Source organism: Opisthocomus hoazin, chromosome 11 (genome assembly GCF_030867145.1).
Source record: "Opisthocomus hoazin isolate bOpiHoa1 chromosome 11, bOpiHoa1.hap1, whole genome shotgun sequence".
Classification (NCBI taxonomy): Eukaryota; Metazoa; Chordata; class Aves; order Opisthocomiformes; family Opisthocomidae; genus Opisthocomus; species Opisthocomus hoazin.
The window spans coordinates 16502284-16514975 of record NC_134424.1 but is presented as its reverse complement, the minus strand read 5'-3'; the positions used below and the strand labels follow the sequence as shown (position 1 = coordinate 16514975).

The window sequence follows — 12692 nt, the reverse complement described above, 5'->3', positions numbered from 1 at the left end:
GGCTCCAGAGCAGGGACGGGATTTGCAGCTACTTTGGAGTCTGTTTGTGTCTAATTCTCTATCTGAGAACTGACACACTAAAAAGTTGTTCTGTTTCCATAATGAAAATGTTTTTGCTTGTGTGTTATACTGTCCTTCTGAAGATATGAGCTGGACCTGTTTTGGATTTTGTATTAGAATATTTTTCTGACCAATGCGATGGTCTCTTAGAGAACTGAAACTGCCTGTAGGAAAAGAAACAGTTTTCCATCTGGAAAATTTAAAGGAAATACTTTGTTTTCGAACTACTTGATTGAAAGTGTTTTGTTGAATGGACCCAAAAGTCAGATAAGAAGAAGTGTGGGTGTATATGCTGTTTTCCTATTGCGCTCTGCAGAGTGGAAACTGTACTTCAGGCTCCCCAAAAATATTCATTTGCAGCTCTCAATACAACAGTGCTTTGGCTGAAATGCTGCATCAGGAGAGATGCAGTCAGTGCAGGATGCCTGGACCACAGCAGGTGGAGGCAACTGTTCAGAACCACATCCACCACAGGAAATGGATCACCAGAACAAAATGGCCTCAAAACAAAATTTCTGCAGTGAGTTTCGCAAAACAAAAGGAAACATTGTGTTTTGGGGATGTCAGAATATTTTGTTTCTGTGGCAAATACCAGTAAGAAATCTGGGGTCAACACTTAAAAATTTTTAACTAATAAACCCAAAGTTAGTGGAAATTTCCTTTGCATGACAACTTACGAAGAACAGGCATTGAAGTGTCGAAGTCTGCTCTGAGACAAGGATTCCACATCTCATGGGGCTCTCCTATGAGCTACTGCTATTCTCCCCAGTTGTTCATTTTAAGTATAGGGATGTGAAAGGTACAGAATAATCATTCTGTTTTGTGAATGGAACAGGGCTTATTAAGTTACTCACATCTGCTGTAAATAGTTAATTAGACACCTTGGTAGCTGTAAAAGAACAACAATGTGAATGATCAAGTTGAACTTCTTTCCGTTTTACTCATGATGATCAGAATTTTGTCCTTTCTTAATAACCAAAGGCCAGCCCAGCAAGACTCACTCATGGGAGTCAAGAATGGGTCCTGGGAAGGAAAATGAATCATATGTGAAACTGCCATTGCAACAGAGAAGTGATTTCAAAACCAAAGTGCCTAGAGACAGACGGCACGTCTGCAGAAAATCAAGTGAAAGAGAGAACAATGGAGAAGGTGGGACTGATTCGTTTCTAAACATGCTTTTTCTCGCCTTTCCAACAGGCACAGCAATGGAGAACCAGAATATCCCACTTCCCAAACTTACTGAAGAACAGCAAGGTAAGGGTAGCGCACAAATGTCAAAGCTTCTGCTCATTCACATTACGCAATGGTTTTTGTAGAGTGGTCATGAGTCAATGAAACTTGTTCCCTCCGAAAAGACACCCCATCCATCTCCTTGCTTGTAACAGAGAGACCAGCAGTCAGTTCCCAGCTCTTCCACAGGCTTCTCATCAGACCTTGGGCATGTGCTTGTGGGAATTTAGATGCAAGAAGGAGATTTCGCTGCCCATTAAATGCCTATTAAGCTATTTCAATGCCTTGGTATCCAGCCCTTTGTGTCTTTGTGTCTATCTGTCAGATAGCATGGACAGACTAAGCACGAGTTAAACAGCTAGGAATACTTCCCTTGCTTCTTTAACTGAGACAGTAGCATCACAAAGGCACTGGTAGGTAATTTGTATGGATTACTGACATTTTTCTACTGATTTCTGGCAGACTGAGTTGCTTTGTACAATACAGCACTACTCTCTTTCCTGTGTGCTAACATGCTGCAGAGTCTGATGTCTGTCACCATGCCTTCACCGCGCACCACAGAGAACCCCACCATGCAACCCACCTCTACTGCTTCCACAGTGATTTGCTCATTTTTCTTCCCAGACATTTTCCAGACGAGTTTTACTGCTGATGCCAGCTACTTGGAGGATCATGAGGAAATGAACCACTCCTTCTGGGAATCACTTGTAAATTGTTTAGCTACCACTGACCCGCCTGTTCTGAATACTGAAGAAAAGAACAATGTAAGTTACCCAAGAAACATTCATCATTTGTAGGACAGTGTTATACAGATACTTTTATACTTCTCTGATATATTTTGAGGAGAGAAAACATACAGTCCAATTATCTGATATGCTAAAACATATCTAAAACATGCTAAATGCTGTAAAAGGGCACTTAGATAAATGAGACTCAGGCCACGGCTTTTTACTTCATTGTTCTCCATGTGAAAAAACACCTGGCCTTGTATAAATTCCTCAGGATCAGCTCAGCTCACTATTTTCTAGGCAGGACCATTGCTGATGACATTTTGCTGTAAGATACTGCAGAGATTACATGTCCATTTTCAAACCCTATAATTCTATTTCTCCAGCTCTTTAAATAGTGAATTATTACACACCATGTTTTTTTCCCAGTTTCCTGCTCTGAGGTGCCGAATGGTGTTTACATTCTCTTCCCATCTTTGCCATTACTCTTTCTCCCTGATTTCCCACTTTTAAAGCAGGGACAGGAGATTACATTTCCCACAGATGGGGTGAGATGATACACTGATTTGTATAGCAGGGTATTTTTTTACTGGCTACATTTTATTGGAAGGACTAGTTACTATTTACTTGCCTTTCTTTCAGCTCCTCAACAGCTGCAATGTCCTGCCTGGAGGCTGTGCAGCCTGCCTGAAAGCCATAGAGAAGAAAGGAGTTCAGGCAATGGCTGTTCTTTACCTGTTGCTGAAGACAACCAACCCATCTGGGTATAGGCAACTGCCCAGCTCCAAGGGAAAGGGTGAGTCCTACCTGGCTGCTCGTCAGCTATTTTGTTAAAATTACTGCAGTGCCAAAGGGACATCATATCAGTTGGAAAACTCTGATGTATGCTTGGAAATGATTATTAGTGAACAACTAATATGGCTAGAAATACTGCTTAGAAAATTCAGTTAGGTACGGTGATAATGGGAGGAAAAGATAGTGTTTGACTTGGCTGCTTGGCTGAAAAAAACTTGTGTGTTTAGGGAGAGAGGATGTCGTGGGATGATGATGCTAAAGAAATTTCTCTGACTGGAAGTGGTGTCCCAGTCTTTCCTGTCTAGCTGGATTCATGACACCCAGGACACTTTTTTGCATGGACTGTTATACAGCCAGCCTAGGCCTCTCTGAGCTCTCATAGTGGTAAGAAATCCAAGCTGAGCCACCTGGAGAAGGCTGAGAGAGGACCTTATAAATGCTTATAAATATCTTAAGGGCAGGTGTCAAGAGGATGGGGCCAGACTCTTTTGGTGGTGCCCAGCGACAGGACAAGGGGCAACAGGCACAAACTGAAGCACAGGAAGTTCCACCTGAACACAAGGAAGAATTTCTTCACTCTGAGGGTGATGGAGCACTGGAACAGGCTGCCCAGAGAGGTTGTGGAGTCTCCTTCTCTGGAGATATTCAAGACCCACCTGGACAAGGTCCTCTGCAGCCTGCTGTAGGTGACCCTGCTTCGGCAGGGGGGAATTGGACTAGATGACCCACAGAGGTCCCTTCCAACCCCAAACATTCTGTGATTCTGTTTCTTCACTCTGAGGGTGACAGAGCCCTGGAACAGGCTGCCCAGAGAGGTTGTGGAGTCGGCTTCTCTGGAGATATTCAAGACCCGCCTGGACAAGGTCCTGTGCAGCCTGCTGTAGGAGACCCTGCTTCGGCAGGGGGCTTGGACTGGATGATTCCCAGAGGTCCCTGCCAACCCCAAACATTCTGTGATTCTGTGAAACATGTCCATGCAGGGGAAGAGACCTCCCAGCCTGGAGAGCAGCCCAGCTCTGGTCAGCTGTCAGAGTGGGAAAGTTTGCCACAGCAGGGACCCCCGTCCTGCTCTTGTATGGTGAGCAGCATCAAGCAGCCACGGGGGAACCGTGTCTAGCCGCGTATGTCCAAATATTACAACTAATAATGAAGAGATGCACAGGCACAGCGGCCTTCAGCGCAGAGCTGAAATTGAGCTGCTAAGACTCACCTGCGACTGCAGCCACACAAACCGGGAGCCACACAAATCGGGAGCCCAGGGGTCAGCACCCCGCAGGCTTCTCCTCCCCGGAGACCAGCCTAGCTGCCCTGGAGGGCCCTGCTCTTAGGCCACAAGAGGGTGCTGGCACTGCGGCATAAATCCCGGGAACCCAGCAGGAGTCACAGGGGTGGAGGGAGGAGCATCCCGGGGAAGGGTGAGCAACCAGGACAAAACGTCTTTCAGTTGCAGCTGCTATTGCTTCAGGGAGTGGGAATTGCATAGGGGTAGCATTATGGGTAAATTAAAGGCCAGCATATGAAAATTTAGGCATCTGCCACAACTATTGAAGAAAGTCTAAACAGTAATGTATGTGATGCTTTCATTTGTAATGCCGTGCATCACTTGTGTGCAAAAACCACAGCTGAAATAAGATTGAGGGTCTGATTTCCTGTCAGACAGACTTTAATAAAGCATTGTGAAATCTGTCACTGTAAAAGAGAGAAAATGTAAATAGTAGTTTCTAATATTTTTTCCTCTATATATAAAACAGATGAAAAATCAAAACCCTTGAAGAGATTGGAAAGGAATTTCACTCTTGCACAAGGGGAAAAAAAGGCTGAAAATTCATCCCAGGAGTCCACGGATGAAGATACACAAGGTAAAGAGGATTTACTTTATATTTCCCTGATCCATAATTTAGTCTGATTGCACAGTTATAGGAGATTCACAGAGGCTACTTGCAGCAATTCAGCTGCAATTCAGCAGAACTCTGAAAAAAAGTAAAAAATTGTGCAAAACAGAGAACACAGAAAACAATCAGTACTGCTAGATTCAATATCAGCAAAATAGTGGCTGCCTCCCGCTCTTCTGGAAGTTGGAGGTTTCAGAAACAGAAATCTGCTGCAAGATTTCTTCCCAAATAGAAGATCATAACTGTTACGATCTTCAGTGCATTTATGGTCTAACTGAAGCCTGTGCTATGGCAGGAGGCAAAAAATAGTCAACATACAGTAGTAGCTGGTGATGCTGTAGTACTTCTCTAGCATTTCTTTTCTTATTAGCAAACATCAGCAGTGTATCAAAAAATCACTTTGGCTACCACTAGAAGATTTCATTCATGGAAAATGAGAGGGACTGAGAAGTGACAGGCAACATGGAAATGATAATGCTAATATTGGCTTATTCTATTACAGAAAGCCACTAGCGGATTAAGATCAAATGAGTTGAATTTAGAAATAAATTTTTTAAACTAATTAGCAGTGCTAATGATGTGTGTGTTTAAAATAAGAACTTTCTCACTACACTCCTTTATACAAATTATTCCAATTTCAGATTTTGCTGTTTTTCTCCTATTCAGCCAGCTTTGACAAGAGCTGTGAGGCAAAAGCAGCTAATAACGATCCTTGCATTTCAAAGCCTTGATTTTTACCTACATACCCCAAGGCCATTATTATATTATGAGCAAACAATTACAGTGCTGTTTCTGATACTGCTGGGACATTTTTCTTTAATGTGATGAAAAAACACTTTCTCTATCCAGACAGTGATGGGGAAGATTTGGAAGATTTAGGAAGACAGAAGGCTGAAGGCCGATTACTTGGAGGTAGGACAAAATGACAACAATTTTGGTTTTTACTAGAAACAACCAATATAAACTGAAAAAAGGATAATTTCTGTTATTGTTTGGTTTGACTTCTGAACAAAGGTATATTAACATGTATATATGTAGGAAAAAGAGCAGTCAGAATTTGGCTGTAGGAAAGGTATGAAGCTCATGTAATACTAACACTCAGCCATGCCCTGTGCTTAGAGTTGACCCAGGAGAATAGCAAAATCTACTGTTGTGGGAGAAGTCCTGCTGCCTGGGTCTGCAGTTACCACTGAAATGCAGCAAAGGAGTTTTGAAAATATCTCTCACAGCCACTACTTACAGCATCTGCAGTTAGCCCTCAGCACGGCCTGCACCTTGGATCTCATTCCCGAGGCTTTTCCTTCCTTCCAAAGGAAAAATGGAAAATAAGTACAATGTAGATGAAGAAAATATGCTGTGTCAACACACAGAAATAGCTATCAGCTTATGGTATAGAACCATGGGTATAAAGAAGTTAGGGCTTTAACAATTTAATTAATGTCTTAAATTGATCCAGGCCGGATGTAAGAGCAGCTCATTTAAATTGACATTAGGACATCTGTCTCACAGGAGCCGGATTCTCCCTGACTCTAGATATCGTGAGAGATGGAATGTGGGGGGTTAATAATCCATCCATCTTTCCCACTTTCAAACTGCATAACCCACAACAGAGCTGCCCTCTCTCGCGAGTCAGAGTTGGGATCTACCTTGCCACTTGTACACCAGCACACTGATTTCAACAGAGTTGCATGGGCTAGGACTGGCAGCACAATATGCATACTCATTATGAATATTAATCTACATCATCTTTGTGTAATATTTTAGGCATGCCAGCAGAGGTTGTTCCCTACAGAGATTCAGGTAAGCATTCCCAGATAACCTCACCCTGCTGGAACGCTGTAACTGCAGTTTCTTCTTTCTGACATGCTTATATGTTAAAAAATAACCCCCTGCCTGTAAATCCATTGGTTTCCAGTCAGCCTGGTGCTGGACCTGGGCATGGTGCAGCCATTTTGTTGCAAGCTTGTCATAGTGGCTGGTAGATAGCAGCTGATTTGTACAAGGTGTTCTAGCAGATTAACCCATTTCTTTGTAGGCCTGCCATGTTCTTGCAAGATCAGTTCACAGCAGTTGTCATCCTTTTTAGGGGAAAATCCAGCAATTCTATTGGGCAACTATTCAGTCTTTTCCAAGAAAGCTAGGCAGTTTTCAGCATCCTTGCAGCCCTCCATCTCCTGCTGAATAGAGATGTAAGATGGGGAGGGATCCGGAACCTGGTTTCTGCAGAACACTGACACTCAGCTCTGAACACCTTCCTCACCTAGCTCAGGGCACAGGGCATTCCCCAACAGAAGACACGAGGTGAAAGCCAAATGACAAGCAACAGAGAGCCTTGAACAGTCAGCCAGTCTAAAGGCCAGTTTCCCTTTATCAGGCACTGCTGAGCAGCAGCAGAACAGATGTAAAAAGCCCACAGAAGGAAATTATCAATGGCTTGATTGCATTACCAACCTCATCCCTCCCACTCCCAGGCTAACATGCTCAACTGCTTTTCTTCTGTGGAGCGGGGAATAGTTGCTGTGACTTGGACTGTTTCAGCTGAGGACAGAGTTGGGAAGATGTAAATTGCGGCGTAATCTCTAGGGGAGGTTTCCGAGTTAGTGATCCCCAGGGAGCTACATAAAATACCGGGGTAAAGGAATATTCTCCCCGCATTGCAAGGTGCAGAAAGAGGATTCCAGTATTTTTCCAGTTGGATTTGGCCACTCCACCTCTCACTGTGGCCTTTGTTCCTTCAGTTCTAGATTACTTCAATACGCCAGACTGAGACACTGAAAATATTTAGCTAGTGCAGGACACCGTGCCTACTGCACTGGACAGGTTCAGGTGCTACACACATGCAGCGCTTGTGATCCCAGCTCTGCTTGGTTACAGCTTCAGTTCTAGCAGCTGAATATTGACACAGAGGCCAGCAATCTTCTACTGCCCAGCTATTTCAAAGAACCTGGGATCACTCTGAAGAGTCAGTTTTATTGTTATCTGTTCCTAGGCCCCTTTAACTTCCCACATTTCCTGGCATTTTCAAATACTGTTTTGTCTATACTGAGTCACTCGCTGTGCTTGCTAGTGCTGATAATGGTGGGAAACAATATATTTGTACTTTTAACATCAGCAATAATAAAACTATGTTGCTTTTCAGAGATTACCAGAAGAGAAGACTCCATTGCAGATGGTAAATACAAACAAGCGAACAGAAGCTTTTCTTCTGGATGCTCTCTTTCAGGACTGGGTTTTGCTTAAGTGATGATAGCTATTCCAGCTCATTCATACCTTGGTATTTCCTAATCAAACAGCAGAAGTTTGAGAATAGTTATTAAAATGCACTGTAATGCTTTAATAGAAGAAATAATGTGCAAGTCATTCCATGATACAAAGTTACAGTGGGACTATTGTATTTAGGAGGCAGAGTGATACAGAACAGACACTTGCCAAGTATGAACTGATGTTCTGATAAATTCTGCGTCTATAGATCATTCATACAACTGGACAGAGGAACATTTGTGAGTCAGAATAGTGCAATGCTGTGTTAACATTAGTAATCAAATAACCGAGTTTGTCCCTGAACCAGAACTTGATCAATCCAGAATGCTCAAAGAATCAAAAATTTAAAAATGTGACTCTGGTATCAGGTGACCCAGAACAGAATTTTGTGGCAAAGTTTAGTTGCTTCATGGTTCAAAAACACAATAGCAAAAGTCTGCAGCTCATTTGGAGTACATTTCCAGTACTCTCCTGTTACCATCTTTAAGGAAATTAAATTCACTACCAGGCAGTGGTTGCCTGGATGCACAGCCCAATGTAAGTGAAATCAGCATCGAAAACTTGTGATGAACCGAATCCCAGAGGCTTATGTACAGCAGAATGCCTAGGGGTCTTCTCAAGCGATCAACAAACCAAAAAGTAAAAAGCTTTCTGCTTTGAACATGTCATTGGAAATCTGGTAAAATATTCAGCTCTTTCTGACTCTTGAGATACAGTCAGAGAAAGAACAGAATTTGGCAACTGCTCACAACTAGCATAGGGCAAAATGTGATTTAAACCTCTAAAAATATCTAGCTTGTTCTTATGCTGTTCTTCCCATGTATCCGTATAGTTATCTATAGGACATGAATTGTCAGTGACATTTCTTTATTTGGGAGGTGCTGAAATACTTCAACATCAGGCTTAAGTAGATTGATGGTACTCGTACGCTTAGTAATGAAGATGGTTATGTTATTGTAGCTGTGACTGTGCAAAGCACCCAAGAATCAAACTGAAGCTCCCTTGTACTACTGCTTTACTCCCCCACTGTAATTCTGAGACTATTGGTTGTCCCAGACTAGCTAGAAAAGACCTGGAGTCCTTTAAAACAATTCTGGATTGTTAATGCAGCCATCTGATTATGCAGGTGTGGGGTTTGTTTCTTTTTTAAATACCTGCTCTTTTTGGAGCAATTTAAAAATTGCTAATTTGACCTTTCTGAAAGGCTTGCAGATTTTCCTTTGAACAGTTTTACATATATTCTGCTCTGAGAATTGATTTCAGATACAAAAAGGGCAATAAACTTAAAACACCTTAATTTCAGAGTTCCATGGCAATAAAAGACTTTTTTTTTGTAGCATATGAGAATGAGAACACTCATCTCCATCAGTGGACAGTACGGTGGATGGGCATACGGAAGGATGGTAATTTTTCTTTTTTTTTTTAAACTCAACTGATATCAACCGTGTTTAGCCTTAGTCCACAATAAGAATTCTGGCTCAAAACTTACTTGTGTGCCTATATATTTTGAAGTTGAGTCTGGTATATGAGACATGTCATGTGGAAATAAACTTTATTCGCTGAGCGATACACTCTACCTTAAGGTATATTCGTAAGGGCTGTGCCTCCAGTTGTGACCTAATTTTCCCCTCTCTATTTCAGATGAATTCTTTCATTTTGTCATTCTTTGCTTTGCAATTGGAGCTTTACTCATTTGCTACTACTACTACAAAGGTAAGGCAAGACTTCAATAGAATGATAAATTGTTGGACACTAGAAAAATGAACAAAGCCAAACATTTGTTTTGTTGCCTTAGATTGGACTATTTCGCTTGGAATTGGCTTAATCACCTTTGCTTCCCTGGAAACCACTGGGATATACTTTGGTCTAGGTAAGTGTACCCACAGCAGCCAGCTCTTTATCCACACTAACGATACGAGGTCACAGTCGTTAAACTATGCACGGCTATAAAACTGCTAGTGCTGATTCCGTAAATCATCACGTAACTCTCCCGTAGCATCTCATTCACAGTTACACGGTGTGGCTGGAGACAAACATGCCTTAGTGACACTGAAGGGAGAGGTTGACTCATTTTTCATTCTCAATAATCACAAGACCCTGAGTCACCTCTTTCTGCAGCAATGGCTGAACGCTACGTTGCCATGACAACGTATAATTTTAGCAGCAAGGCAGTCTTCCCAGATACACTCTATAAGGTGCTGCGCACTCGGGCTGCCATTCATTCCCCTGGGACTGAGGCGGCCGAACACCCCGAGGAAGAGCTCTCAGTAGAACCTGGATGGTGGCAGCTATTGAAAACAATATTAAAAAAATGGGGATTCACCCTAGGGGTGTTGTAGGAAAGGTGCAACTAGCAGCAAGTTATGGCTTCCCAGCTGAGAACAGAAGTCTCCTTTGTAATCTTTGCTAATATTTTTGGTAGGTTGTGGTTGGTTCTCTCGGGAATCAGCCTTGCCACTACTTTATTATTAATGGTATCACAAAAGTGCGTGTTTAAACAGTAATCTTTGGGTCATTAATATTGCTAGTGTAAGTGTTTGGGTTTTGCCACTTTTCTATTTTTTATAGTTTATATTGCTGTCTGTCTAATCTTGAAAAAAAAAAATGTTTGTTTTCACAATTAGTGTATCGAATTCGGAGCGTACTTGACAGTTTTGTTCCTCTGATCGACAAATTCAGGCCAAGAGGTAATAGTGTCCTTCTTACTGACTGCATGCATATTCCCTAGGCCTTCCAGGGTACTTAATTTTCATCAATTCTTAAGACCAACTTCTCTAAATTACAATTTCCAATCTTCTTTTCTTAATTAAAACAAAAAACCTACAGTTCATTACAGCTGCTTGGGTTTATTGTTGACTCTTTCCTTGTGGCAGAGCATTTTCACATTTTTAATACTCTCTTTAATATGGGGTATTAGCTATTTCCTCTCCGTGTCTGAATAAGAGTTCTACAGCTCGATTAAAAATTCAGGGAGTGGGAGTAGGTTTCTCCTGATGGGTCTTCAAACAGACTCCAGGGTCATGTTTTTCTGTGTTTCTGAACACAACATATGAAGAATGCAGAAAAGCTGCACAGATACGTGACAATTTGAACACAACAGTCCTGACAGTCATCTTTTTCTTCATTGTGCAGGCATGAGGAAAGTTGCCTAGGAGGAATATTTCAGGAGAGTTCCACAAAACCGTGCTGTCTGAATTTCTAATATTAAAAGAACTGCTTTATGAGGTGAACATAAAAACTTAATGGCTAACATGAAATATTGCAATGTTAAACCATAGAAAGACATCATTCCCACCCCTCAAAAATAAAGCTGAAACTGTTGTACAGGGTCCCATTCTCTCTTCTGAAGTGATTTGTGGCTCAGCAGAGCTCATATGACAATCTAGATGTAGGTTTATATTTAATTCTATTAAATGTAAGCACATTCTCCTTCCTTCCCCCATGCAACCATGTTAGTCTGCCTATGGTCTATCAAAATCAACAAAATGACCAGTATTATTCTCTGCTGGTTCTGGATTAGGCTCTGGATGTTTCAGTAGGAATCTTGGCAACCACTAAGCCACCTCCTTTCACCCCTTGTGATGCTGCAAACCAGGCAAACACCAGCTGCTTGCTTACACAGTTGAGCCCCAACAGTGCAATAGCACTGAAGCAGATTAATTTATTGTGGCAGAACTCAATATAGTGGGCGTATAATGATTTCACCCAGTGAAAGCTGGGTGAGATTTTACACGCAGTGACATAATGGTGCAGTAATGAGATTATTAACAGCAACAAATTTCATCTCTTCTTCTCAGGGGAAAAATAAAGTGCTTGATTTGACTTGCCCCCCAACATTTTTCTGTCTGAGTAAAATAAAGTGCAACTTTGACACACCTTTCATTTTATAGGCACATCTTACACATTCTATATGTGGGGCTAATGCAATCATAGGCAGACAGCAGAAAAAAGGATACTTTTAAGTTTTTAGTAACAATTCATACCCATAGAAGGATGAAGGCATCAAGTCACACAGGAAGAGCCATAAAAAAAGAAATTATACGAAAATGCAATGTAAAAGCCATTAGCCCAAACAGCCCAGAGTTTTAGAGAATTAATTTCAAGCCTTGCTCAGAAAATGAAAAAGCTTACTTTTTAGTTCTACTTAATTTTAAGCACCAGTGTTGATCATTCTTGTATATTGCAGTTCCGTTTGCACATCCAGAAATATCAACCATTGTATGCAGGCCTGTACCAACACAGCACAGCGATTACCTAACATGTCAGGGGTTAAATTAAGCAATAAGGATGAATACAAGTTATTTTGTAATATTTATATTCTCATTTACATGTACTATTTACATGTCTGTAGAAATACTCTGTCATACCAAAGCACTGTATATTTTGTGTTGTTAGTCTGCAAATAAAGTCTAATGTTAATGTCAAATGGCCTTTAGGTGAACTGAAAACTATGCATAGTCGCCCTGCTCCCATGAAAATTGCTTTTTCAGTTTCCTCTAATGTAGAACATCTTTCTGAAAGGTAATTTGTGGAATAGTCAGGACAAGAAACATTTTAGTACTAAATGTTTTCAAATTTGGTACTCTGCAGTCAACAAAATGAATTTTTTTTTATAAAAAAGAAAACAGAATCTGCTTAACGGTAAAATAAGCAAAACATTTAAAAATAGCAAAACATTCAAAAATCACCCAGTGGAATCCATCATGCGAGATGAACAGCTCACCCA

The 12692-nt window shown here is 41.4% G+C and overlaps 1 protein-coding gene across 1 annotated transcript; it reads left to right on the top strand.

The window, feature by feature from the left end:
• Positions 1 to 1076: 1076 nt before the first annotated feature.
• Positions 1077 to 12379, top strand: TMEM40 (transmembrane protein 40). Its single transcript, XM_075432450.1, has 12 exons — positions 1077 to 1314; positions 1915 to 2054; positions 2661 to 2814; positions 4565 to 4672; positions 5555 to 5617; positions 6470 to 6505; positions 7845 to 7877; positions 9304 to 9369; positions 9608 to 9679; positions 9762 to 9836; positions 10591 to 10653; positions 11099 to 12379. The coding sequence occupies exons 1-12, from the start codon at positions 1077 to 1079 to the stop codon at positions 11116 to 11118; spliced, it is 1068 nt and encodes a 355-aa protein (XP_075288565.1). The 3' UTR covers positions 11119 to 12379.
• The last annotated feature ends 313 nt before the right edge of the window (positions 12380 to 12692 follow it).

Bases quoted from the DNA above. Each gene is read 5' to 3' on its own strand.
- TMEM40 (XM_075432450.1), top strand. From the start codon at position 1,077: ATGGGTCCTGGGAAGGAAAATGAATCATATGTGAAACTGCCATTGCAA. The intron at 9,680-9,761 runs GTAAGGCAAGAC...TTGTTGCCTTAG, and splicing joins TTGCTACTACTACTACAAAG to ATTGGACTATTTCGCTTGGA. The intron at 9,837-10,590 runs GTAAGTGTACCC...TTTCACAATTAG, and splicing joins TGGGATATACTTTGGTCTAG to TGTATCGAATTCGGAGCGTA.